Genomic DNA, 27660 nt, shown 5'->3' on the forward strand with positions numbered 1-27660 from the left:
ATGTCATCTTCTGCCGCCCTCTTCTCCTTTCAATCTTTCTCAGCATGAGGGTCTTTCCAGTGACTCAGCTCTTCACATCAGGTGGCCAAAGTATTGGAGCTTCAGCTTCAGTCCTTCCAATGAATATTCAGGGTTGATTTCCTGTAGGATTGCCTGGTTTGATCTTCTTACAGTACTAATCTTTAATAAAGATGTTTAATGAAAACATATTTTGTTTGATTTTGCCTTTCCCACCCTACACAGCGCAGGCTGTCATGTGCTTTAGGATCTCAGGATTTGTTGTGATTGACCGATAGCTTCCTCTTGTCTGAGTGATGAACGGTGACTGAAAACCCCCTCCCCAGCCTGACCTGGGTTGTCTCACTAAGCTCTATGTCTACTTCCTCCTTGACTTTGTTAAAAGGCTCCAGAGACTTTGAGTTATATTGGGAACTGGTTAGGCTGAGTTTTCCTCTTTTTCTCACCCTATGGCTGTGAAGTTACTGGAGGAGAACTGAATGACGAAGTTCATTGTCCTTGATTGTCCATCATGGGGACTTTATAACCACGGTCTTGTCTTTATGATCCCCAGGTCGAGTTTGAATGGCTGAGACAGTTTTGGTTTCAAGGCAGTCGATACAAAAAGTGCACTGACTGGTGGTGTCAGCCCATGAGTCAGCTGGAAGAGATGTGGAGAAAGATGGAGTGGTTGGTAAGTATCCAGGAGTGGATTTCTTGGGATGTTGTGCTCTGTCAGTCCTTGGCTGCCTCCTTGGCCTGGGTAAATGCAAGAGAAAGACAAACATCATATGATATAGCTTATACGTGGAATCCAAAATAATGATGCAAATGAAATTATCTTCAAAACAGAAGTTGACTCACAGACATGGAAAACCAATTTATGGTTACCAGAGGGGAAAGGGAGGCAAGGAGGGATAAATTGGGAGTTTAGGATTAACATAGATACACTACTATATATAAAATAGATAATCAGAAAAGATCTATTGTATAGCAAAGGGGGCTCTACTCAGTATTTTGTAATAACCTATAATGGAAAAGAATCTGAAAAAGAATAAGTTTATATATGTGTGTGTATATATATATATATATGCTTTGATATATGTGGCTTTGGTCGGCGCCTGAAACTAACACAACATTGTAAATCCACTCTACTTACTCTTTGTAAGGTAATGGGAACAGCCAAGATTTGATCAGCACAAGCTGAGTTCAGTGCAGTGAACCTTTACTGAGCACTTCCTACATGCAGGGCTTCGCTGATAGCTCAGTTGGTAAAGAATCTGCCTGCCATGCAGGAGACCTGGGTTCGATCCCTGGGTTGGGAAGATCCCTTTGGAGAAGGGAAAGGCTACTCACTCCAGTATTCTGGCCTGGAGAATTCCATGGACTGTGTAGTCCATAGGGTCAAAGAGAGTCGGACATGAAACTGAGTGACTTTCCCTTCTCATTTTTCCTATGTGCAAGGCACCATGTTAGACATATGTCGGGAAGTGACCATGAGAACCATGCAGCAATAATTCCTAAACTTCATCTGCATTTTTATAGGCACCAGGCACTATTCTAAGAGTGTTCCCTATATTAACTTTTAAAGTTAAACTGTTAAAGTTCTTATGACAGTCTGGTGAGGTGCAGAAACTGTTTATTTATAGATGTGAAAACCAAGGCCTAGAGAAATGAAGTGCCTCGCCCAAGGTCACGGAGTAAGTGGCAGAGGGAGATTGAATCCCAGGCTGCCTGGCTCTGGAGCTTGTGCCCTTAACTACTGCATTCGGTTTAACAAGGGGAGAAGCGTGAATATAGCCAGGTGTTACATTAACTCAAATGAAATCCTGTAATGGAGATTTAAAGGAAAAAAAATCACCATCCAGAGGCAGAAGTATTAAATTCAGAGCATTGGAGCTGGGACAGTTGTGAAGAACAGATGTGGCTTTTGGGGACCTTGGGTGGGGAGAAGGAGGGTTGGTTGCATAAGACATTCTGAGAGAAGTGTTAGGTTCCGGTCACTGTAAGAACAAGATCACCAGGGGGGAAGTACAATGTGACCAGAGCATGGAATTCAGGGCATGTGTCGTAGGAACTCTCACTGGAAGGTATATTGAGGCCATTTGGGTTAAGTCTAAATTTAAATAGTAGTAATAATGCCAAAAGGGCTTCCCAGGTGACTCAATGGTAAAGAATCCACCCACCAAGGCAGGAGATATGGGTTTGATCCTTGGGTTGAGAAGATCCCCTGGAGGAGGACATGGCAACCCACTCCAATGTTATTGCCTGGAAAATTCCATGGACATAGGAGCCTGGTGGGCTACAGTCCAAGGGGTTGCAGAGTCAGACACAACTTGGTGACTGAGCATGCATGCACACACATGATACTTACTCAGTTCCATACACTATTCTAAATATTACATGTATAATTTAATTTCTATGATAATTTCATAAAGTAGGTATTTTTCTCCCATTTTACACAGAGAGTTTTTTGTTGTATTGTGTGTTAGTCACTTAGTCGTGTCCGGCTCTTTGCAACCCCACAGATTCCTCTGTCCGTGGTGATTCTCCAGGCAAGAATACTGGCCTGGGTATCCTATCCCTTCTCCAGCAGATCTTCCCAGGGATCGAACTGATTGGTCCCCTGCATTGCAGGCGGATTCTGTGCCCTCTGAGCCACCAGGGAAGCCCAAGGAGACTGAAGCACAAAAGGTTTCCCTAACTTCTTCAAGGTCATACAGCTAAGTCGGGGAACTGGAGTTAGAACTCAGGAAGACTGGCTCTAGGGTCATGCCCTGCACCACCTCACTGTTCTACCTCCAGATCATCAAGTTTGGAATGTAGTGGAAAAGTGATAAAAGCCTGCTAAACTCTTGAGAGAGTACTGCTGTGCAGACTTTATGAGATGTGCTAGAAACAGTGAACCAATTTGAGAAATGGGTAGTTCTTGCTAATCCCTATTTTATAATAATGAAAATACCAAGTCACAACCATGATTGGCACCCCAGTTTGAAAGTCCGAATCAGAATCCAGAAGTCCCGGCCATCCAGCCTTTTCCTTAAATCTCTAAACCACACCTTTTCATGGATGTATGTTTAGGGGAAGGAATGTTGTAATCCTTTTAGTGTACTAAAAGTATCACAAAAATTGATTTCTCCAAAGACATGAATCAGTTCAAAATGGAGCATTGTGCAACTGGATTGGAGGTGATGAAAATTTTGTGCTGAAATTTCCTGCTAGTTCTCTTCCTAAAATTAGGCTGTGCAGAGTATGCTCCAGTTTTTCCTGGGATGTATATATAAAGGCAGGTTTATTTTGAGAGAATTTCTTTTTCACTGTGTAATTCTGGTTTTATCTATTTATCTACATGAATTAGAAACTTCCCTGGTGGCTCACGGTAAAGAATCCACCTGCAAGTCAGGAGCCGCTGGAGACGTGGGTTCGATCCCTGAGTTGGGAAGATCTTCTGGAGAGGGGCATGGTAACCCACTCCAGTATTCTTGCCTGGAGAATCCCCATGGACAGAGGAGCCTGGCGGGCTACAGTCCATGGGGTCACAGAGTCGGATATGACTGAAGCGACTTAGCAGGCATGTACGAGTTAGAACTTCTTTACTTGCTGAACCTTGATCTTAAGGTATAGGTTTGACTTTGGGACTGTAATTTAACAGTTCTTTGAATTAGAGTTGGCAAACTGTAACAATTAAACAATTAGAATTGGTGAAATAAGAAAGAAACTCACTTGTAGTGTTTTAAAAATATATTTTTGAATTGCTTTTGTTCAAGGGCTTCTTTTTTTTTAAGTGGAATCTTTGGTTTTGTGAGCTTACCAGTGATGTTCATTACGAATTCACTTTAACTATTTAGTTATATATATATATATGTTTAATTTGGTGGTGCTAGCACATTAGATAAACTATCTGTTCTTCATAACTCTTGTGTAAAAGTACTAAAAAGAAGAACAGTCTTGGGAATTGGCCAGAGCCAGTTTCCTTGCAGTTGGTATGGTGTTACTGAGTGTTCTGAGTGAAATCAATGGGCTCTGTGTCTCAGCAAGTCTAAGGATGATGGTTATCAGCAGAGTGAAGGTTTGGGCCAAGATAAAAGGAATGACACTTCTAAATTAAATGTAAGCATTGCTTCAAGCCTTTTTGTAATGACTTTTAACAAATTCATAACAATGTACTTTTGCTATTGGAAGAGACGAGAATGATCCTTGGAAAAATCTCTGATCCTGTGACTGGTAGTGCCGTGCCAACCGATAGTTGTGTGGGGATGGAACTGGCACTGGCTGGTCGGTCACATTCCTACTTTGTACCAGTCTGCCTCCGATGTTTTCATTTGTGAGCAGTAGGGGGCAATATTGAGCTACCAGTTTGAGGCCCCCGGATGCTAACTAAGCCTTTCAAGAAAATGCAGACAAATGTACCATTAACTGTCCAGAATTATCCCTGTTGCTTCAAGTTAGCTGTAATCTCCAAGATTCCATAACACAGGAAATCAGTTGTGGGTTAACAAATTCAACAGCAATTTAACATAAAAAGTGCAGTGTTTGGTGCACATTTGGATTCTATAGAATTAGACTAATCCAAACAGCCTTTCTGAATGCACTCACTTGGCTTCCAGGGAATACGAGACTCAATATGATGATCCTTTTAGACAAATGCTTCTTCTTTATCATTATGGTTTTCTGCATTTGTTGCGTATGTGTTGTGGAAAGATTTCTCTAATTAATGCACTTTTTCTGTTGTGCAACATAGCATCGATCTCCTTTGACAAGAAAATAAAACAAAAAAACCTCAGGCAATATGTACATTACTTTTCACCTTTTGCTTGTGATTAAAGCAACCTTTGACAGCCCTCGTACTGGGGAAGAGACTTGTGTTGTAACTCTTCTCTGTCTTTGTGTTCTTTTTTTTTTTCCCCTTTGTGGTTGGAAGGTATAGTCTCAGGTAGGATCTAAAAGAAGAACGGAAAATGAGCTTTGAAATCACATTTCTTCCATTAATGGTAATTGCTTTACATGTCATAACCAGTCACATATTTTAAAAAGTTTAGTCAGCTATCTCTAAGACTCCCCTAGCCTCCATTGCCCATCCCCTGTTCCAGTAAGCACCTTTTTTTTTAATCACACTGTTTATTCTTGCCATTTTTTTTTTCCCCCTGAGGATAGTTCTTCTCTGGGCATGCTCTTGTGATGTAAATGTTAAACCTTATATTTGAATGACATTCTGATAAAATATCACATTTCCCCTGAATATTACCGCATGAACTTATGAGCCATTAAGCCCCAAAGCACCAGAACCCTTTCTTATAATCCAGGAACTTAGCCTAGTTGTTCCTCTCAATTCTGCTCTTCAGGAAGGTATGATGACACTCTAACACTATTCAAATATTTGTATTTTATTTTATTTTTTAAACTAGCCCACCACTCCACATCTGAGATTAGCACGTTATAGGGAGACTCTTCAGGATAAGAGAGAGTTACCATTTGAAAGAAAGTGCACAGGCTTTGCTTTCTGGGTAAAAAAAAAATATGAAAAGCTCAACTCTCCTGTGAGGTGAGGAAGTCTTACTGCAGCCAGAGATTCAGCGGATAGGCCATTTGTCTCATAGGGTCTGGTATCGCACTCTGCAAAACTGACATTTATTTTACCTATAAAAAATGTTTTAACACTATCAAGTTCACTGAGATATAGAAAAGAATGCTAGATGTGATGTCCTCTAAATTGATGACATTTATTCCTTGCCTTTTGACCTTAAGAAAAAAAAAAAAAGAGGTCAATTTGGTATATAACCCAATAGAATATTCTAGGAGAGTTTCCAGAGTAAACATTTTCAGAATACAGATGATTTTTGTAGTGGAGAGAAATTTCCTCCTCCTTCCTTTATGGCTTTTAAATTTTTTTTTTGTTTTTCTAGAGGAGAAGGGTAGATCCTGATCATTTTCAGTGTTTTGAATTGCATTTCCTGTCTTGACAGTTCCTCACCCTGGGATAGCCGTGCATTTATATGGCAGTTGGCCTTAATAACCTTTATTGACTTTAGTGGATTGGAGCCAAGGCTGGATTATTTTAATGTATCTGTTTTGAAACAGTGTAAAACACAACATATAATTATGTTAGGTAAGCTATCGGCTACATTTAATTCTACCCATTTATGTTAACATTTGGCACGGGAGAGCAGGGAGACGTGGAAAATGAGTAGGTGTTTTATTTCAGACTGTTACCCGTTTTTTGTTGTTAAAGTTTTAAGAGAGAAAGGTACTTAAGAATGTGAAAGTTGTCCTTTACAAGTCAGTTGTAATAGTTTAATTTCAAGATGAGTCATGCGTTTTAGCTTGTCATTCTGGCCCGTGTAAATCATCTGAGAAGGCTCCGAGTGCGGAGCCTGATCGCTGCTGTCTAGCTAAGCCCTCCGTAGTGTAGGTTACACAGAGGTGGGGAATGATGGAGCCAGGGCCAGTTTGTTTGTTTTTGGAGAGATTAATGAAGCTATCATCACAGTGCTTTAGATTAAATTCTTTGTAACTGAATAAAGGAACAAGGCTGCTTTTTCACATCCTGAAATATATCCTGGGTATACTGCTGTTTGCCATCATATTATAGTTCAGTTAGCTAAGTTCATTTTAAGCTTCCAGGATTAACAATTTTTAAGGGTGTGAGGAAGAAAATGATATAAATATAAATATTGATCTTTTTTGTCTTATGAATGGTGAAGTCATTAACTTATACGTGTGTGTGTATATATATATATTTACATATCTCTTGCCTTTAGTGTTAGTGCATATACTAAATTATATTTGCTAAATTAATAATATTAATTTTATTAATTTAATATATTTGCTAAATTATCTATTTATTGTTTATATTATTATTTATTTATTTAATATATTTGCTAAATTAATAATGGTTATTAATCCTGCCTTCTGTTTTTCAGAATTAGCATTTCTGATGTAGAAGCAAAGCGTATTACAGTAATTTAGAATCTGGTGTGAAATGTCTAGTGGTTTTAAATGAAAATTTAAATTCCTTTTCCCCTTTTGGTCCAGTGCTGAGTGAGTCAGAAGAAGCACAGGTTGGAGGCACGCAGACAGTCGCAAGCACCCAACAATTCAAATTACGCGTGCAGACTCTGAGCTCTGGGGATAGTCTATGTTTAGCTTTAGAAATTTGGAGAAAAGAAAAAAGCCACTTTTTTGGCTATAGTGGCTTAAAATCCTGGGTTCACATTCTTTTTGTTACCTTAAATGTCTTCCCTGAAGGTTGGTTCTTTCCATTTGCCTCCCTCCCCCACCTCCTCCCCCACTTCCACACCTCTGTATTGTTATATTAAAAGTAAAATATCTGGGGGAAAATTGTATGGATAATTTAGCAATGAATTTCGAACAGGTATGGATTCCTTTGATTGCCTTCTGGGTTTCTCTCAGATTTTTCTAATTTTTTTCCTTTGTTGCTACAGACTTAATCATGAATTAAGAAAAAAAAAAGTGTTGTGAATTCTGTCTATTTGGAAAGAAATTTCCAATTCCAAGAGAATTCAGGCTTAAGCCTTAGAAGCAGAATGTGCATGGAAAGCACAAAGGACTCTGTTTATGATTCTCTTTGAAGTGTTTTTGCAACTGGATAAGGAAAATTTTAGAAACCGTCTGATAGTGTTCAGGGTAAATACTTAAACCCCTTTAGAGAATTTCACACACAGATACTGTGCAGCAGAAAAAAGGGATACTTATGTTTCTTAAAGCTGCTACAGCCTACAGCTTTGTACTTAAAGACAGAGGTGTTGAATAGAATTCTACTGAGGATACATCCAGTGACAATATCTCCAGAAACATCAGAGCAAACCAGTGGGTAGGACTTTCTGTTTTTAACCCTTCCGTGAGCTGTATGAGAGTTGAGCTTTATTGGTACCAAGGACTAGAATGTCCCTGTTACATTCCAGGAATTGTTAAGAGGATTGTTCCAGTACTGCCGCTCTGCACACAATGAGAGCACGACTAAAAATGTTGAAGATGGTGAGACAAAGTGACAGGAGCTGGGAAATTCCAAGTGAAAAAGCCTTGCCATCTCTCGTAACTCTGTGTGAGAAAAACACAGAATAAACAGCCAAGCTTTCTAATATTTGAGCCTGATTTCATAGGCTTTAGCTAAATTTTGTTAGCGTGTGTTAATAAACACACGCACTCACACACATACACATTTTGCATACATTCTGTGCATTTTTCAAGTAAACAAATTCTATTGTTATATATGATTTTCACTACGCTGAAATTCAGATTTATACAAAGGTGTGAAGCGCCTGCTAGTTTTCCCCAGGGAACTATGGGAGCCTAGGCTGCTAGAATTTATTTTGGATTGCTTTGACTAGCAGACCATCTTAGCATTTCAGATGTAAATTCAGAAACCTTCGTGCCAGATTGGGCTGGTGGGAATTTCCATTTTTCCTAGAAAAGATAGAGAATAAAACAAATTGTATACTTCCTCTGGTTTCTTGGGGCGGGGGTAGGGAGTGGGACATTAAATTCAGCTCTAGGCTGTCATTTATCTTTTTATAAATATCTTTGACATAGTCTAGAAAAGCTCAGTCTGATAGAATGAAATGATTTTTTTTTTTAAAACAACAGACCTACAGTTTTGCAAGGGAAGCAAGATTTCTAAAGGATAAATATGCCAACTGTTGGGGATATGATCAAGATCTTACGATCTTATTTCCCAGGTTGGTTACTGAATGGTTCTTAAAACTGTTCTCTTCTGAAAAAAAACTGTTTTGATGATCAAATGAAAGAGTAAAGTATAAAACACTGAACATGCAGAAGGCGTCACCAGGAGTGATTTTAGAAGTGTGAACAGGTGGCCACTGCAGATTCCTTACTTAGAGATCGTTTGACTCAGCCTCCTTAGTGTCAGCATTGCCCCCATCCCCCACGCCCATTGCCCATTTCCCTTCCTCCAGAACTGGGATCAGTCCTGGAGCTAAAGCTACGCATAGTGGTTTGGAGCTCAAGGCTACTCTGGTAATGTTTCTTCTTGACTGTGGGCTAGATACTTTGGGAGGCGGGGCCAGGAATCTTCCCAGACTTTGAAAAAATGTCTCTCTGGACAAATGTGCTCCAGGTGTCAAGATCTGACTTACTAGAGAGCTCTGGGAACATATTAAGTTGACTTTTTCCTGCATTAAGGGTAACATAACCATCATCCTGCTCTCTTCTTGTCAACATCTGCAAAGGATGACCTTTTTAAAAAAAAAAAAAGACTAAAGAAAGCTGAGGTAGCCTTTCCAGTCTTCCTGAAAGTATCTCTGATCATTTTCATTTTTTTAATGACAATATATTTTTAAAATTGTATTTTATTTTTGATTGGAGGACAGCAGTACTCCACAACCTCGTGTTGGTTTCTGCCATTCATCAATATGAATCAGCCGTAGGTATACACATGTCCGCCCCCTCTTGAACCTCCCTCCCACCTTCCTCCCCATCCCACCCCTCTAGGTAGTCTTAGAGCACCAGCTTTGGGTTTTCTGCATCATGCTGCAAAAATTCCCACTGGCTAGCTATATTGTTAACACCATCTTTTCCCTAACACATAAATTAGGATCATCTTTTTTTGTATCTCCTTGCATGATCTCAGCCCATCTGGAACCACCTGTGACAGTCCTATTTGTAAATTTTTCCTTGATGTGGGGAAAAATCTCAGATAATCTCCAACTTGGTTTTGATTGATGGACAAAATTAGCCTTCACATAAAAATCTGGAGTCTCCTAGCCATCTGCAAAATTAATTTTCAGTGTGTAAGACATACCTGCCCTGGTTATAAACACCTGGAACAGGTGGTTGCTTGATAATATATATATCCCTCTAACTTCAATGTTATTAATTTAAATGAACAATTATGAAATTGACCAAAATTATGCATCAGATCCTCTTTAACAGATGTTGGGGGATTAAGAGGGCTTGTATTTTATTTAATGTCATAAACTTTTCATGCAGTCACCAGTGAATTATTTTTAACGAATGAAAGTTGTGGAATATGCCAGCACCAGCAATAACTTAGTGTTTTGTTGGTACTGAGGTCTCGTATCTTGGGGCACATGAACAGTAGTTGGGAAGGGAGTACCCTCTTCAGCCATATAGTAATAAGTATCTCAAACTTAACAACTCAAGAAGCAAACTCTTGATTCCCATAACTTCCCCAGCCTTCCTTGCACAGGTCAATAATTTGCACTCCTCACTGCCCCGTCAGAAACCTTGGAATTCTCTTGGTTTATCTCTTGATCTATCAATGAAGCCAGTTAGCTCTGTTTTCAAAATAGAGTCATGATCTGACCACTCTTCACCACTCTCTCTGTTACCACCTTGGTATAAATAACCTCCCCGTTTTTACCACTTATGTTCACCCCTGTCAGACTGTTCCTTTCAAATGTGTCAAGTCATTTCACTCCCTGGTCCCCATCTCACCATCCTGTCCAGAAGCCCAGTTTCCCTCAGTGTGATCATCTCTAGTTGCGTCCATGTTGCAGCAAGTGAAGTAAGTCAGAAAGACAAAACCATATGCTATCACTCATATGTGGGATCGTAGGTATGACAGGTGAACCTATCTGCAGAACAGAAACACACTCATAGAGAACAGACTCGTGGTTGCCCAGGGGGATGGGGTTAGGGGAGGGATGGAGTGGGAGGCTGGGATTAGCAAATATAAGCTTTTAGATACAGGATCGATAACAAAATGGCACCCCACTCCAGTACTCTTGCCTGGAAAATCCCATGGACAGAGGAGCCTGGTAGGCTACAGTCCATGGGGTCGCAAAGAGTCGGACACGACTGAGCAACTTTACTTTACTATACAGCACAGGGAACTTTTAACGAGAAACTATAATGGAAAAGGATATTTTAAAAAAAGAAAAGAAATCCAACTTCCTTCTGAGGGGCTTAACGCCCTCTAGGATCTATCTGTTCCCACCCCCACCTTTTCTCCCCAGCATAGTCTTTCTCCCCTCCCCCTCCTCCACTAGCCTTCTTTACAAACACACACACACACACACACAAACAGAATGAGCTTTTTAAAAAAGATTTCTTTATTGGGCTGTATTGGGTCTCAGTTGTAGCACGTGGGATCTTTGGCCATGGCGTGCGGACTCTAGTTGTAACGCATGGGTTCTGTAGTTGCAGGGTAAGGGCTTACTTGCTCCGCAGCATGTGAGATCTTAGTTCCCCGATCAGGGGGTGAACCACGTCACCTGCATTGCAAGGCGGATTCATAACCACCGGACCACCAGGGAAGTCTCCCTTCTTTACCATCTTTAGAACATGCCCAGTTTCCTCCTGCCTCAGGGTGTTTGATTTGCTGTTGCCTGTGTCTGGGACATTCTTCCCTCCGTTATTTGCCTGACTCACTCCCTCATTTCCTTTCCGTCTCTCTGCTCCAGTCCCTCCTCTGGGAGAGTTTCCTCTGACCAAGCTCTCTAGCTGTAGAGAGAGTATAGCGCTGTTCTGTTTTCCTCCTCCTGCTCTCCCCTGCCTGCTGTGATACCATGTACATGTTTATAGTCTGCCTCTACTTATAATCTCATAAGGGCAGGAACTTTGTTTCATTCACTATTATTTCCCCAGCTCTTAAACTGTGCCCCATACTTTGTAGGTTGCTGTTGTTAGTTGTTCAATCATGTCCGACTCTGCGACCCCATGGACTGCAGCACACCAGGCTTCCCTGTCCATCACCAATTCCTGGAGCTTGCTAAAAAGCATGTTCATTGAGTCGGTGATGGCATCCAACCATCTCCATCTCTTGTCATCCACTTCTCCTCCTGCCTTCAATCTTTCGCAGCATCAGGGTCTTTTCCAATGAATCAGTTCTTCACATCAGGTGGCCAAAGTATTGGAGGTTCAGCTTCAGTATCAGTCCTTCCAATGAATATTCAAGACTGATTTCCTGTAGGATTGACTGGTTGGATCTCCTTGCAGTCCAAGGGATTCTCAAGAGTCTTCTCCAACACCACAGTTCAAAAGCATCAATTCTTTGGTGCTCAGCTTTCTTTATAGTCCAACTCTCACATCCATACATGACCACTGGAAAAACCATTGCCTTGACTAGACGGACCTTTGTTGGTAAAGTAATGTCTCTGCTTTTTAATGATGCTGTCTAGGTTAGTCATAGCTTTTCTTCCAAGGAGCAAGCATCTTTTAATTTCATGGCTGCAGTCATCATCTGCAATGATTATGGAGCCCAAGAAAATAGTCTGTCACTATTTCCATTGTTTCCCATCTATTTGCCATAAGGTGATGGGCTGCATGCCCATCTTGGTTTTTTGAATGCTGAGTTTTAAGCCAGCTTTTTTAGTCTCCTATTTCACCTTCATCAAGAGGCTCTTTAGCTCCTCTTCGCTTTCTGCCATAAGAGTGGTGTCATCTGCATATCTGAGGTTATTGATATTTCTCCCGGCAATCTTGATTCCAGCTTGTGCTTCATCCAACCTGGTAGATACTCAACACTTAACTTGTTAAAGCAAATTAGGAGTTTGGGATTAACACATACGTACTGAAGTGAAGTGAAGTGTTAGTTACCCAGTGTCCTATTGGTGAGTTGGACATGACTCTGGCTCATGGTGGTTCAGTGGTTAGGATTCCAGGCTTCCACTGGAAGCCTGGGTTCAGCCCCCCAAAATAGTAATATTAAAGGAAATTAATTCATGTTGGGTCATTTTTCCAGCCCTGCCACTTCCTCACTTTCAGGCTCAATGGCACAACCTTCAATGCATTCTTTTCTTTTTATTCCCATTTTTAAAGTCTTTATTGAATTTGTTACAATATTGCTTCTGCTTTTTCAAAAATTTAGTTTTAATTGGAGTATAGTTGCTTTACAATATTTTGTTGCTTTCTGTCATACATCAGCATGAATCAGCCATAGGTACACATATGTTCCCTCCTTCTTGAACCTCCCTCCCACCTCCCACCCCACTTACCTCTCTAGGTCCTCACAGAGCAGCAGGCTGAGCTCCCTGTGTTATACAGCAACGTCCCACTAGCTATCAATCTTACATATGGTCATGATGCATTCTTTTTAACTCTGTACGTTTTCCTCAAATGTTTGGTCCTGATCCACGGGAATATTTAGGGGTTAGTTTTATTTTTAAGCCAACACAACCCTCTCAGCAGTACCCCCCAAACATCTTGAAAATTAAAAAATAATAACAGTATCAAGAGCACAGATGATGCACCAGAACATTCTGTTTTATGCCTTTGGCATTTGCACTGTGAAGATGGAGCAATCCCTGGCAAACAACTTACGCGAATATGAAAACTCTAAAAAAAAAAAGAGAGACATAAGTAGGTTATTAAGTTTCCCTGAGTAGCAGTGCTGCAAAAACTTAAAATCATGGGGGGTTTTTTGCCTCATTTGTTGGCATCCTTCACATTTTAGATTTTCCTCTTCTTGAAAAACTTAATAAAGTACAATTGTCATAAAAGTAAACGTCTTTCCCAACAAAGCTTGGACTTTTTATGACTCATTTCCCAAGTGAGAGAGGGAGAAGACCGTGGACTGGACAGGTTTGGGGCACAAAACTAGGGAAGTCTCTGAGGAGTAAACTGACTTCCGCTAGACAAGCCGAACACTGATTAAAATATTTATCATCCTTTGGGTATGCAATAGCTTTTGATGATGGAAGGCATATTAATATTCATCTTTGCTGCTTGTCTGCACTTCAGATGGATCCCAGGAAAGAATGTTCAGTTGACCAGTTTTTTCTCCTCTCCAGGAGTCCTTGAGACCTAGTACAGCTTGGAACCAAGAAACTTGCCTTGTGATGGGATTGAGCTTTTTCTGGGGGGTGGGAGTAGGGGTGGGGATGGCCAGGGGTAGTGGTGTGTGTGGAGGGGTGGAGATGGGAGGAATACAAACCAGGAGAGACCTTTGGACTGGGAAACTTTAAAGGCTGACTGCTTTCTTACAAGAAGCCAGTTGCCAGAACAAAGGGAGGAGTTTGGTCATAATTTTCTAAGCAGCAGAACTGGCATGGCTGAGTCCGTGAGGCTGACATGGCTCCTCGTGGGGAATCTAAGCCTTACAGAGGATGTTGGGGTGAATACCACTGGGGGCTGAAGCTTCCCCTCTCCTTTCCCCTCCTCCCCTGCCTTTACTGAGGAAGATGTTTGCTGCCGATACCCAGGTCTTCTGAAAACTGGTTCTTCTGGAGTGCACCATCTCATTGTCATCCTGAGACAGAATAAATATAGATGGTGTCCACTTAGGCAGGCATGCACAGCACAAGGTGGCCTCCTGGGGTTCTCAAAACTTGTCTTTTTAAAAAAAAAATTTTTTTTTAATTGAAGTATAGTTGATTGACAGTGTTGCATTCGTTAGCTTCAGGTGTATAGCAAAAACTTAATAAAGTACAATTGTCATAAAAGTAAATGTGTTTCCCAACAAAGCTTGGACTTTTTATGACTAATTTCCCAAGTGAGAGTTATATATTCAGTTATATATATATGTATGTGTGTATACACACACACACACACACACACACACACACATATATATATATATATATATATATATATACGAATTCCCTGGTGGCTCAGTTGGTAAAGAATCTGCCTACAGTGCAGGAGACCTGGGTTCAATCCCTGGGTGGGAAAGATCCCCTGGAGAAGGGAATGCCAACCCACTCCAGTATTCTTGTCTGAAGAATTCCAGGGACAGAGGAGCCTAGTGGGTTACTGTCCATGGGGTCGCAAAGAGTCGGACAGAAATTCATAAATACAAACACACACATATATATGTATATTCTCTTTTAGATTCTTTTCCCTTATAGGTTATTACAAAGTATTGAGTATAGTTCCCTGTGCTATATAGTAGGGTCCTTGTTGGTTACCTATTTTATATATAGTAGAGTGTATATGTTGATCCCAAACTCCCAATTTATCCCTCTCACCCCTCCTTCCCCTTTCATAACTGTAAATTTGTTTTCTATGTCTGTGGGTCTATTTCTTCTTTTTAGACTTTTAATTTTATGTTAGAGTATAGTTGATTAACAACGTGATGGTCTCAGGTGTATGTGGATCTGTTTCTGCTTTGTGTGTAAATTCACTTGAATCTTTTTTTTTTTTTAAGATTCTGCATATAAGCAATATATGGTTATTTGTCTTTCTCTGTCTGACTTAACTACACTTAGTATGGTAATCTCTAGGTCAAGACCTGTCTTTTAATTTTTTCTTTTTTTCTTTATTGGGAGGAAGAATCTGGCTTATTAGTTTAGTTAATTAAGCAGTGTTGTTTTCTGTCTTGATGGGAATAGCCTTGATTATATTTTTGAAGGCAAGTAAGAGCCCTGAAAGAACCTGACCTTTTTATTGAGTTGTCTTAAAAAAAAAAAAACCTGGCAATTGAATAGGAAATTTTCATAAAAGCAGCAGTGTGTGAGGACACTTAGTTTCTGTCTTTAAATTCTGAAAATTCAGAATCTTCGCCCCTTTGCATTTTAGTTTCTATGACTCCATGATGAGATAGTCTTATGAAAGATACCTTAGAAAATTGGACAATAATGATAAATTTGAAGACTCAAAAGAGTAGAAGTGTATTTTTTTCCTTGACCCTAGTCATTTAATCGTTCATCTGCTCCAGCTTATGTAGGTATTGTGAAGTTATTCAAAAAATGAGGGCTTGTGTCTCCCACACTGATAAGGCATGAGGCAGTAGGTAATTCAGAGAGTGGGAAAACAAAGGAGAAAGGTGGGTTCTGAGAGAGGTTTTTGGGACCACAGAGGAGGATTTTCATAGCTGGATCTGGGTGGACTCTATTCAAGGATGGCTGAAGCCGGAGACACTGTTGCAGGAGAACGCAAGCTCTGCTCACAGATTTGGAAAGACTGGATGGAGCACGCTTTGGGGAAGTCCAGTAGTGAGATGGGAAGATACACAGGGGCCTTCTTTTTCTAACCATTTCTCTGTAAGGCACAGCACTCTCACCCCTTCATAACTGGCTTTCCTATCAAAGGCATGGGCAGCCAAGTGCCACACGTGCACAGTGGAAAATAAAATGAAACTGCCTTATTGTCTTGCATTTGTGAAGATTTTCCTTGGGAAACAAGTCAAGATTGTATTGTTTGCACTATTTTCATCCTGAGTACAGCAAACAAACAACACTACATTTTCAAAAGAATTGCAAATGAGGCATTTTTCCAACCAAGGTCTTTTATTATTATTATTATTATTTTGCCTCAAAAATGAGTATCGAGCCTGGGGTATAGTACTGGGAACTATACTCAATATCTTGTAATAACCTATATTAGAAAAGAATCTGAAAAGGAATATATATATACACATATATAAATATATAGTATGTATATATCTGAACCACTTTGCTACCCTTGAAACTGACACAACATTGTAAATTAGCTATACTTCAGTTTTTAAAAATTGAATACAAGCCTAATAATTTTGGACTTTTGGTCAAAGGTTTTCTCTTGAGTGAACCAGTGAACTCTTTTTCTCTTTGCTTTTCTTCTCCTTCCTGCTTTCCTTCCTTCTTCCTCCCTCCCTTCCTATCTCTTTCTTTCTGATATTGGAATTGGGATCCAGAGGAAATGACATCTTCACCGCCTCTTACAGAGGCGACAGTCTTGAGGACCTAAGTATTTGCACAGAAATATTTTGAAACACAGCCAAGAGTGTCATTCATGAGTTATTTGATTTGATTCAGGACAGCGGGTATGGTCATCTATCATTTCCACGGCTGAAAAAGAGCATTTTCTTTCCCACGCATATCTCCCCATTCTTCAGCTAATAGCTCCCGGTTAGTGACTGAGCACTCCACGCTGTCTCGTATTTGCCGTTGCACTTTGGCATGTCAGTCACACCACTTGAAAGGCTGAGTCACTGTTCGGAATGTAAATGGTGGCTGTTCATTCTAGTCTCTCCCACCTTTTATTTATAGATTTCTGCTAGGCATTCACTTTTTCTCTTTGTGTGATGTTATTATTTTCTAGTGACTAGTTTGATTACTTCGAAGGCATGAGGTGTTAATTCTTGAGTGATTAACAGCTCCCTGTGAGTTTGATCTTCAGACTCAAGCTTCTGCAATATTGTCGTTACTTTGATCCCCTCAGTTTGTAAAAAACAGTAATATCTGCAAAGTGCAATAAGGCAAAGTGCAATAAAATAAGGTATCCCTGTACGTAAGATTTTTACATATAACGTCTATGGTAATACCTAGGAGTAAAATTGTTGGATCAAAGAATATGTGTATTTTCAGTTTTAAGAGAGATGGTCAAATTGCCCTCCATAGATAGAGTTTGTCATAGAGTTTCTATGTGTGTGTATGTATGTATATTTATATGTATGTATTCATATGTAGTGGTAAAGAATCCACCTGGCAACGCAGGAGATGTGGGTTTGATCCCTGGGCCCAGAAGATCCCCTGAAGTGGGAAATGGCAACACACTCCAGTATTCTTGCCTGGAAAATCCCATGGACAGAGGAGCTTGGCAGGCTACAGTCCGTGGGGTCACTAAAGAGTCAGACATGACTTATCGACTAAACAACAACATCAACAACAATTCATATGTAGAGTTTATGTGATGCAATGCCTGTTTTCCTCACATCCTTACCAGTGGCAGTATATTAACAGACTTTTTGCAAGTATGATTGGTGAAGAGCGATTACTGTTTTGCGTATAAAGAAACTGAGGCTCAGAGACATTAAGTGACTTTATTAAGATCACAGAAGTGCTGAGCTACAGAGCTGGGGTTTGCAGTTCGCCAAGGCAGTCTGGTTGCAGAGTCTGCTCTCTGAATCACTATAATAGTCTTAGCTGAAGCTCCATTCTGTTAGATATGACCAAAGAATTCTGACAGATTTAGAGGTTCCAGCAAGGACCACTCATATTTCTTTGGCTGGTAACTGTGGGAAGTTGTTCTTTCACCATGGAGTTGTCTGCCAAGTCAGCTGAATCAGTCCAGGTGATCAGAATCGTTCCTCTGACATCCAGTGATATTAATAAGTAGTGGGATTGAGTTTTATATGGGAAGTAGGTGGCCCTTTACCCTGCTGAATCTTAGGACCCAATGCTGTAGCTGTTTTCATCAATGGAAGGGAAAGGTCAGGGGGTGGTCTCCTTGCTGCCAGAGACATGGCCTGTTGCCTGATTTTCTGTTTAAAGTTACGTTCCTGCTGGACTGTGTTCAGGTTTGAGTTTTGGTGGCTGTGTTCCGCTGTGATGAACCTCCTTGGCCTCTCCTGCTCACCTTCATTCTTTCTCCACCTGTCAGTCTTCATTAGGTCCTTTAAACAATGATTCATCTTCTGTTCTGGCCCTTTCCTGCTTGGCTCTGCAACTGTGAGTTCAAGCCTTCACCCCGCACACACCGTTTCTAAGTAAGAGTTTATGGCAGGAAGACTTTGGGCAGGATTGAGATGATCAGAGAATGGTTAGAATTATATTTCCAGGTAAAGGCAAGGATGAGAAGAGGTCTCAGGAGGAGTAGAGAGGTCCTCTTTGACCCCTTCCTAAGCTGTGTTGATAGACTCTCATTCTCAGGAGTTGGGTGGGGTCCCCTCTATGACTCTGGGCCCTGACGGGTCACATCCCTTGCTGTGTTGTAAAGTCAGGTTCTACTGTTGATGGCATGACCCACAGTATCTGTCATTAAGTCTTGTCGATTTGAGTCCTATCCCCTTTGAAGTAGTCAAGGTTAGATCCTTTTGGGTTAAGAACTTCAGGTCTCAGGCTAGCCAAGTCTGAGCCCTGGCTGAATTAAGTAAGAGTGTGTGATACTGGGCAGTGACATGGGGAGCCTCAAGCTTCCGCTTCTGTAAAATGTGTGTGCTGAAAGTAATGCCCTGTTGGGATTATGGTGAGATTTGTCCACAGTAGTAAGTCTAATGTTTCGTATATTGCCTGGCATGTTTTCAGCATTATTGTTTTGAACCTGTCCTCTTCTTTCATTCCTCCTGCCATCTGCTAATTCAGTGCCCCCTCAACTTTCACCTAAGTCATTCCTCCAGCTCCCGTAGACTCCCAGCTTCATCTTATGGTTACATTTGCCTAGAATCCATGCTTTCCATTCAAGTCTCTGTTCAGAAGTCCCCTCAGAGTGGCCCTTTCCTCTCCCTTCTCTCTCTGCTTTATTTTTCCTCAGAGCATTTATCACTCTCTGATTGGATATCTAATACATACATCTGTTTCCTGTGCTAGAATTTTAAGCATCTCAAGAGCAGGGACTCTATCTTGTCACTTCTGTGTTCTCAATGCCCAGTATAGGACCACAGCTGTTTGTTGTGCAAGTGAAGACTCACATGCTTTGTGAGTGTAGACTCTTTCTGAGTTGCCCCTTTTTACACGTATAGTGCTTCATACCGGAGAAGGCAACGGCACCCCACTCCAGTACTCTTGCCTGGAAAATCCCATGGACGGAGGAGCCTGGTAGGCTGCAGTCCCTGGGATCGCAAAGAGTCGGACACGACTGAGCAACTTCACTTTCACTTTTCACTTTCATGCATTGGAGAAGGAAATGGCAAGAAGTTGCCTGGAGAATCCCAGGGACAGGGGAGCCTGGTGGGCTGCTGTCTATGCGGTCACACAGAGTCGGACACAACTGAAGCGACTCAGCAGCAGCAGCAGCAGCAGCAGTGCTTCATACATACATACATATAAATATATAGATATATTTAATGTAAAAGATTTTTTGGGGGTCATGCTATGTGGCATGCAGGATCTTAGTTCACTGACCAGGGATTGAACCCACCCCTCCTGCAATGGGGGGTCTTCCCTGCTGGATCAGACTGTAAAGAATCCACCTGAAATGCAGGAAATGTGGGTTTGATCCCTGGGTCAGGAAGCTCCCCTGGAGAAGGGAATGGCTGCCCACTCCAGTATTCTTGCCTGGAGAATCCCATGGACAAGGAGACTGGTAGGCTACAGTCCATGGGATCACAGAGAGTCGGACACAACTGAGCAACTAACACTTTCCCCTGCAATGAAAGGGAGGAGTCTTAACCACTGGATACTGGACATCAAGTCTTAACCACTGGACATCAAGCCCCTGTGATATTTGTTGAATGGCCTGCTGTCCCTTCTTCTTGGTTTAGTCCATTTTACAAACTCCTTTGTTTAAAAACATTCAATAATGATCCATTACCAACTGCCAAAACTTTATCTTTTCAGCCTTTTCCGGAATGTGATTTCTCTGCCTTCAAGGTCTTCAACCTTAGGTTGTACATGAGAGACCCCATGCAGCTTTTTAAGGACTTGAGCATAATGTCCAGGGACTAGGGTTCAACAGCTATAACTTTCAATCTTGGTTGCACATTTGAATCATGCAAGATTAATTTTCAAAAGTCTCACGTGGGTGTTGGCTCCAGCAATACTGATTTAATTGGTCTAATCTGTGGTGCTTGGTGGATTTCAGTGTTTGGCCAAGTTGCAGTAGGTTTAAAAACCCTCACAAATGATTCTGATATGTATTTAGGGCTGAGAACGACTGTTCAACAGGTATCTGACCTCTCACCAAGTTCATTTTGATCAAATGGATGAATACATGGACGTTTGAGCAAATTAATGGGAAATGCTATCTCGCTTTGAAGTAAAGTGAAGTTGCTCAGCTGTGTCTGACTCTGCAAATCCATGGACTGTAGCCTACCAGGCTCCTCTGTCCATGGGATTTTCTAGGCAAGAGTACTGGAGTGGGTTGCCATTTCCTTCTCCAGGGGATCTTCCTGACCCAGGGATCAAACCCAGGTCTCCCTCACTGCAGGCAGATTCTTTACCAGCTGAGCCAGCAGCGAAGCCCGGTGACTTTAAACCAGGTCAAATATATTGTCTCACTTTAAACATTTTTGAACTTTAAAAATGTGTTGCCTCACTTTAAAACAACACAAATGTATTGAGTGCCTGTTGCATTTCCAAGATTCTGGGGAGGACTCAGAAGGGAAACAGCCATCTTTATAATTGGTTTACAGGGTAGAAGAGGATGTCAACAAATGTACAGAATTGTAAAAGCTTGGGAGATGGTGGGGCACATGTGAATGGGTAGGATTTTGGAGTCTTCTTGATCAGCAGGGACTTCTGAATTGAGTCTTATGGAGTGGAGAGAATTTCAGCAGGTGACGATGGCAATGGGGAGAGAATATTCTGACATCTCCCATGGCGGGAACAGCACATGTAATGGTTGAGGTCGGGAAATGCAGTTTATATTCAAGCTGCCTACAGTGGGGCTGGCAGTCCCCCAAAGCTTGTCTCCTCTGTGCTTATTCGCTCAGTCATGTCCGACTCTTTGTGATCCCATGGACTGTAGCCTGCCAGGCTTCTCTGTCCATGGGGATTCTCCAGGCAAGGATACTGGAGTGGGTTTGCCATGCCCTCCTCCAGGGGATCTTCCCAACCCAGGGATTGAACCCAGGTCTCCTTCATTGCGGGCAGATTCTTTACTGTTTGAGCCACCAGGGAAGCTTAAGAATACTGGAGTGGGTAGCCTATCCCTTCTCCAGGGGATCTTCCTGACCCAGAAATTGAACTGAGATCTCCTGTATTGCAGGCGGATTCTTCACCATCTGAGCAACCAGGGAAGCCAGTCTTCTTCTAGAGTTCTCTAACTCAGGAAATGGTACCACTGCTCAGTCAGCTCTTCATGCAAGAAGTAGAGGAGTCATCCTTGCGAGTTACCCCTTTCCCTCCCCACATATCCAATCTGAGAACTTTTATTCCTGAAGTATCCACTTTTTTCTGCTGTGTGTGCTCAGTCACTCAGTCATGGTCGACTCTTTGTGACCCCATGGATTATGGCCTGCCAGGCTCCTCTGTCCACGGAATTCTCCATGCAAGGATACTGGAGTGGGTAGCCATTCTGTTCTCCAGGGGATCTTCCCTACCCAGGGATGTCTGGATTTACAATTAAGGGCAGTATTTTCAAATGCAGTTTCCAAACATTTTGGCACTAGGAGCCATGCAGAATCTGGACAGTGGTTTCAGCAGTGTCACTTAGAGGCCATTCTTTCTTATGCTTCTTGTGTCAGTGCCCAGAGTCACCATCCAGCTTTGAAGGGACCAGAGGGTCTCCAGCCCAGGATATCTTTGGCACAGGTACAAGAATCCTCATGCTGACTGACTTGGAATCTCCTGGTGAGAAGTGATTTGTTACCCTGATTAGAATGTAAACACTTGCTGGAGTTGAGTTTTGTTTCTCATGTGAGTTTTATTATAGCCTTCTGTGTTTATAAACATGTCTGGAGCATGAGGGAGAAATGTGATAACCTTTAAGCCCCCAAGAGAGTATCCATTTGTTTACTCTGTGGGCTGAAATTAAGATAACTTAGCATCCTTCTCTGAGAGTCCTGTATCCCTCTTGCTTTGACCAGCTCACATGGGATGGTGTCCAGATTACCATTCCCTAATTGTTCCGTCCTCTTCTAGTAGAGTCTGTAAAGTCTTTTGACAGATTACTTCTGTAGTCAGTTGGCATTCACTGGAGGGGTGCAAAGTCCAGGTGAGATGTCTGTTGAATCCAACAAACAGATACTGACTTTTTAAAGATTTAATGTATCAGGCAATGGAGCAAATCAAGAGTTGCTATACTCATGGAGCTTACATGCTTGTTAAGGAAATAGACATACATGTAAATAAGGCATGATGTGGAATGTCAAATGAGAGGGAGAAACAGAGCATTGTGGGAGTGCCCAGAGCATATGGGTCAGATTGAGAAAGCTGGGGAAGGCTTCGTGGAAGAGGAGTGTCCATTTGATTGTCTTGAAGAGTGAACTGACTTTTGATAGGCAGAATTTTCACAGGTAAAGAGGAGGGACAGGCCCCATTTTCGGCAAGGCCAGCAGCAGGCACAGGGCTCAGTTCTAGAACACTAGGGCATGCCTGTAGAAACAATATAGTATCTTGTCACTGGTGTTTCGGGGACCTGTTTTTGGGCTGAAATGGAAGCGAGAGAGGTAGGCACCTAGAAACTAGCGAACCAGTGAAAAGGAGGGAACGGGATGATCTTATGAAGAGCGTTGAATGGCATGCTTAGGAATTTGGCCTTAAAAAATTATTTATTTATTTGGCTTCACTGGGTCTTTTTTTTTAATTAATTAATTTATTTTAATTGGAGGATAAGTACTTTACAATATTGTGACGGTTGTTGCCACACATCAGCATGAATCGGCCACAGGTATGCATGTGTCCCCAGGTCATAATTGCGGCCCACAGGATCTTCGATCTTCGTTGTGGCAAGTGGGATCTTTAGTTGGAACATGAGAGCTCTTTAGTAGAGGCCTGTGGGATCTAGTTCCCTGTCCAGGGATTGAATCCGGACCCCCTGCATTGGGAGCATGGAGTGTTAGCCACTGGACCACCAGGGAAGTCCCAGCAAATGTGGGGGTTTGGTTTCAAAGATTTTTGAGTAGCTTTCGTTTTTCAAAATTGTAACTGGCAGCAGCACAGTGGATGGATTATAGAAAGGAGAGGCTGGGGACGGGAAGACCTGTTGCAAATATACTTGTGAGCAGTAATGAGGTTCCAAACCAGGGAGGGTGATGGAGAGAATAAGAAGAGGGATGGATTCCTGAGTCTTGCTTAGTTTTTAGAGAGGTACATAAGGCAGACTACAGTCAACAGGTTGCAAAGACTCTACTTCAGTCACATGATGGAGGCGACTGAGCACACACGCACACACATAGACCTTCATAATTGGATGTTAGGGACCAGAGATGAGGAAAAGTCATGGGAAACTTCACAAGGTATCCAATCTTAGTTAGGATGGATGAGGATACCATTTACCAAGCTAAGGAACAGAAGAGAAGGACTTGACGTGCCATATTGACTTTGAGGAACCAGTAGAACATCTAAGATGGTCTAGAAATTGCAGAAGGTCTGGAGCTGGGTAGAGATGCCAGAAGCAAGTGTAGACATGGGGCTTGGATTCATGTCTTCAGCAGGCATTCCTTCCATGCCTATCATGTGCCAGGCAGTGTTCTCCCATCTGTTCATCCGTGTTTGAGAGCCCCTAACTTGTGGCAGCCATCAACATGGAGACACAGCAGAAGGAAGTGGCGTGAGTGAGTAAGAAGGTCGGTGAAGAAGTCAAGGGGCATCACAGGTGAAGTCTATTAATAGTATAAAGGTTAAGCATAGGAGATGGCAGTCAGAGGGCTGCAGAGAAAACCAGGGGCAGGTGGTAGAATTGAAGGAGACGTCGTGTCAAGCCCCAGGAGAGGTCAGTAGGGTCAAGAGGGACCCTACTGTTGAATTCAGCTTGGAAAATTCCAGTAGGACGGTAAGGGCAGAAGGACAAGGAGGGTGAAGACTGGTGGACCAGGCTGCACATTATTGTGATGGGACTGAGAGGAGGTTTCTCAGAGCAGCTCTGTCTTCCAGGGATGCTGTAGGGCAACCTGAGGGACCTGAGAAGAGGCACGTTTTAGCCAGATGGGGGCGCTGCAGTTAGCTCTCAGAATTCCTGAGTTCCTCCAGCTGTCAGCCTGTAGACCTTCACTTGCCCGGTAGCTGACTAAAGGCTGACCTGGAGCCATAAACATTTTAATTTGCAAAACCATTGTCGTATTCCAACATAAACGGGGGGCAATTTAGCAATGCATCTCCAAAATAGCACTGGGTGCTGGCTCAGGCTTTTGCAGTATATGTTGAAAATGAACACTGAATGCCATGGCATAAAAAACCAGATTGTTGATTTTCATGATTAATTTGGTCTCTAAGGCCAAGGAACCTGTTCATGGCCATATATCAGTTGTGGTTATAATTGTGGGGCAAAATGAAAAATCAATACTGGAACTACAGGGCTGTACTCTTAAAATCCAAGGCGTGTTTTGTTGCAAATGTCATAGAAGAAACTGACCTTCAAAGGGACAGACATACCTTCATTATTGCACAAGTGTGTGTCCGTGGTGGAAAAGCCAAGGAAAGGGATTGGATCTTATCAGAGTGTAGCTGGGGTGCTTGGAGAAGGTTCAGATGGTTGCAATTTCGAGTAAAATCTCACTTCCAGTTCTGTGTGTGGGCTTCCCAGGTGGCTCACTGTAAAGAATTGTCTGTCAGTGCAGGAGACGCAGAACTCATGGGTTTGTCCTTGTGGTGGGAGGATCCCCTAGAGGAGGAAGGGGCAACCCATTCCAGTATTCTTGTCTGAAAACATCCCATGAACAGAGGAGCCTGGCAGACTACAGTCCATGGGGTCACAAAGAGACGGACATGACTGAGTGACTGAGCGCCCATGCACGTACAGTTGTATGTGTCCTAAGGCAGCCTCAACTAGTAACTCTAGAAGGTTGTGCAGATGGAAGCCAGGACACCTGGGTATACTTTAGCCTCCGCTAATCACATGCTGCTGTCAGACAAGTCTCTTCCTCACCCCAGTATGTTTCTGTGGTTTTCTGTGTTAGGACTTCAGAGATGCTTGAAGTCCTCTGAAAAGATTGACATACTTGAATGGGAAAGAAACATCTTCCATTAGCATCATTATGAATAAGACACCCAAGGGGCTTGTTTACATTTTCCATTCCTTCGATTGGGAATAGACTTCTTTTCTGTCAAGCCTGTGTTGTTTAAGTCTGTGTGTAGGGGATTCTTTTCTGTGTTTCGCCTTTTGTTTTGGCAGAAGTGCCCGATCCCCACTTGCCATGGCGAAAGAATCATTACCTGCAGACTACATTAGACAAATAGAACGTGAAGGGAAGAACCTCGTGTAGGTAGATGGGAGTGTGAGAACCAGGAAATGGCCTGCCCATGGGTCCAAACGTTGGCAGCAGTGCCATGGCGAAAAGAAATCTCAACATCCAGAAAAAAAAAGCAAAAGTGTTAGTTGCTCAGTCGTGTCCGACTCTTTGCAACCCTGTGGACTGTGCCTGCCAGGCTCCTCTGTCCATGGAATTCTCCAGGGATGACTACTGAAATGGGTTGCTATTTCCTACTCAAGGAGATCTTCCTGACCCAGGGATTGAACCTGTGTCTCCTGCATTGCAGGCAGATTCTTTCCCATCTGAGCCACCAACATCCAGGTGAAGATTCATTCTCTGATCCGACCTGCCATTTTTCTAAGCCAAGCTGGAATTAATTAAGTAGACGAATGAGTCAGTTGAAATTTACTAGCAGCTTCTTGACCTAATGCCTTAGAAAGTTCTGTCCTTACAGATCAGGTCTCACATTGAGGTCAGAAGAATCAGATCCAACTCAAAGAAAGGAGAGCTAGTGGAAACGCCAAAGGTGCCTTCCAGTGAACTGTACCTCTAGCGGGCCCCCTTGACGCGCTTCTGTTCCATGCGACTTATGATTATTTGAGTGCTAAGGTTTGCGGCAGGCTGCCTTGATGTATAGGCTGAGGTGGTGATTTGTTTCTTTTCCCATCTCCTTTGCGTCTCCTCGTTTCAACTTAAGAAATGAATTGTGTGGCCTTTTATTATATAGAGATTAGCGCAGCCTTTTTTTAAGTCCCTCTTCTGTGATCTCTCTTAGGAGTTGACTCTTTGCAAAAGAAACACTTCTCTCTTGTCAGAATGACAGTGATTACCCCACAGTTTGGAAAATCTCCAGCAGCTTTTGTTCCCTGAAAAAAAAAAAAAAAAAGAACTTGATTTGATGAATAAAAAGTTGGGGGATTTGATGAGTCAGAGGGCAAGAAAATGTCCTCGCCTCACATGAGGCTCTCAGAGTCAGACACAGCGAACATCGGGGAGAAAATAAACCTTAATCTCCCAAGGAAAAAACCCTGGAGCATGAAAGTGTTCCCTCTAGAAATGCTGTAAATCTTGCAAACCCTATAGGTTTTCTGTTTGGGGCAACATCAAAGCCCAGCGACTTTTGAGATTAAAGTGTGTTTGACAAACAAAACTTTCCCCATGCCACACTCTTTACGAGATTTGGCCTGTGTCTTGCCTTTGTTTTACCTCCGTGGGACTTCCTTTCTTCCTGAGATGTGGGAAGTCTCACCTCCTCAAATCTGGGGCAGGCTGCGACGGTTTGTGCCTTGAATGGCGGGTGCAGACCCCAGCGGCAGGCCCTCCACTTTCCAGCATGTTCCTGCCCCAGCGGCGGCCCACACCTTCTCCCGGTCGCTTCCCAGGGACCCTGTTACTTGTGGAAGAGTTTCAGAGTCTTCACTGACTCGAAGAAGATCAAACAGCAGGAAGACAGTGGTTTCCCTCCGCCGAGACAAAGGAGTTTGTCTTTTACCTCAGAATTTCTGTTTCTTTTCAAACTGTCTTCCCCACTGTCTCAGAAGAAATGCTTGTGTATTTTTTTGTTTGTTTGTTTTTTTGTTTTGTCCTGACCTGTTTCCGTGTCGGGGATGTCTTGGAGCTTTCTCTCTTGCAAACTGGAAATAGATGATTCTGTTTTTGTGCAGGGAAAGTTCTTTTTTTGGAGAAATTATCACTTAACAGAAGAAAAACTTTCCTTCAGTAAGATCGTTTTTTTGGGAAGTAGAGAGTGATAAGATTTTGCTTTAAAAAAAAAAAAACGCCTTTGTCTTTTAACGGAGTTGGGTTCTCTCAAGTCACACATTCCAGCCTTCTGCCAAAGTCCCCAGTATGGTCTGATCTGTGGCTGCTCCTCAGGGTGGTCAGATCGCAAGTGGAGGACAGCTTGGGGAGGCAAACGGCTTTAAGGGTAAAGCCCACAGCGTAAAAATCTCATTACTGGAAAAGCGCTTGTGTGGTTCAGGCTAGGTACTCCCCAGTGGAAGGATGGTGACGGT

The 27660-nt window shown here is 42.3% G+C and overlaps 1 protein-coding gene across 4 annotated transcripts in view; it reads left to right on the forward strand.

Moving 5' to 3' along the window:
* FTO (FTO alpha-ketoglutarate dependent dioxygenase) overlaps positions 1–27660 on the forward strand; it is a 424275-nt gene that overhangs the window by 184708 nt on the left and 211907 nt on the right. For all 4 annotated transcript variants that reach the window (XM_070771936.1, XM_070771935.1, XM_019979409.2 and 1 more), the window contains one exon: positions 572–691. In XM_070771936.1, coding sequence (XP_070628037.1) covers positions 572–691 — 120 coding nt within the window. The remainder of the gene's footprint in view (positions 1–571; positions 692–27660) is intronic.

This window comes from Bos indicus, chromosome 18, assembly GCF_029378745.1.
Source record: "Bos indicus isolate NIAB-ARS_2022 breed Sahiwal x Tharparkar chromosome 18, NIAB-ARS_B.indTharparkar_mat_pri_1.0, whole genome shotgun sequence".
NCBI classification, from domain to species: Eukaryota; Metazoa; Chordata; class Mammalia; order Artiodactyla; family Bovidae; genus Bos; species Bos indicus.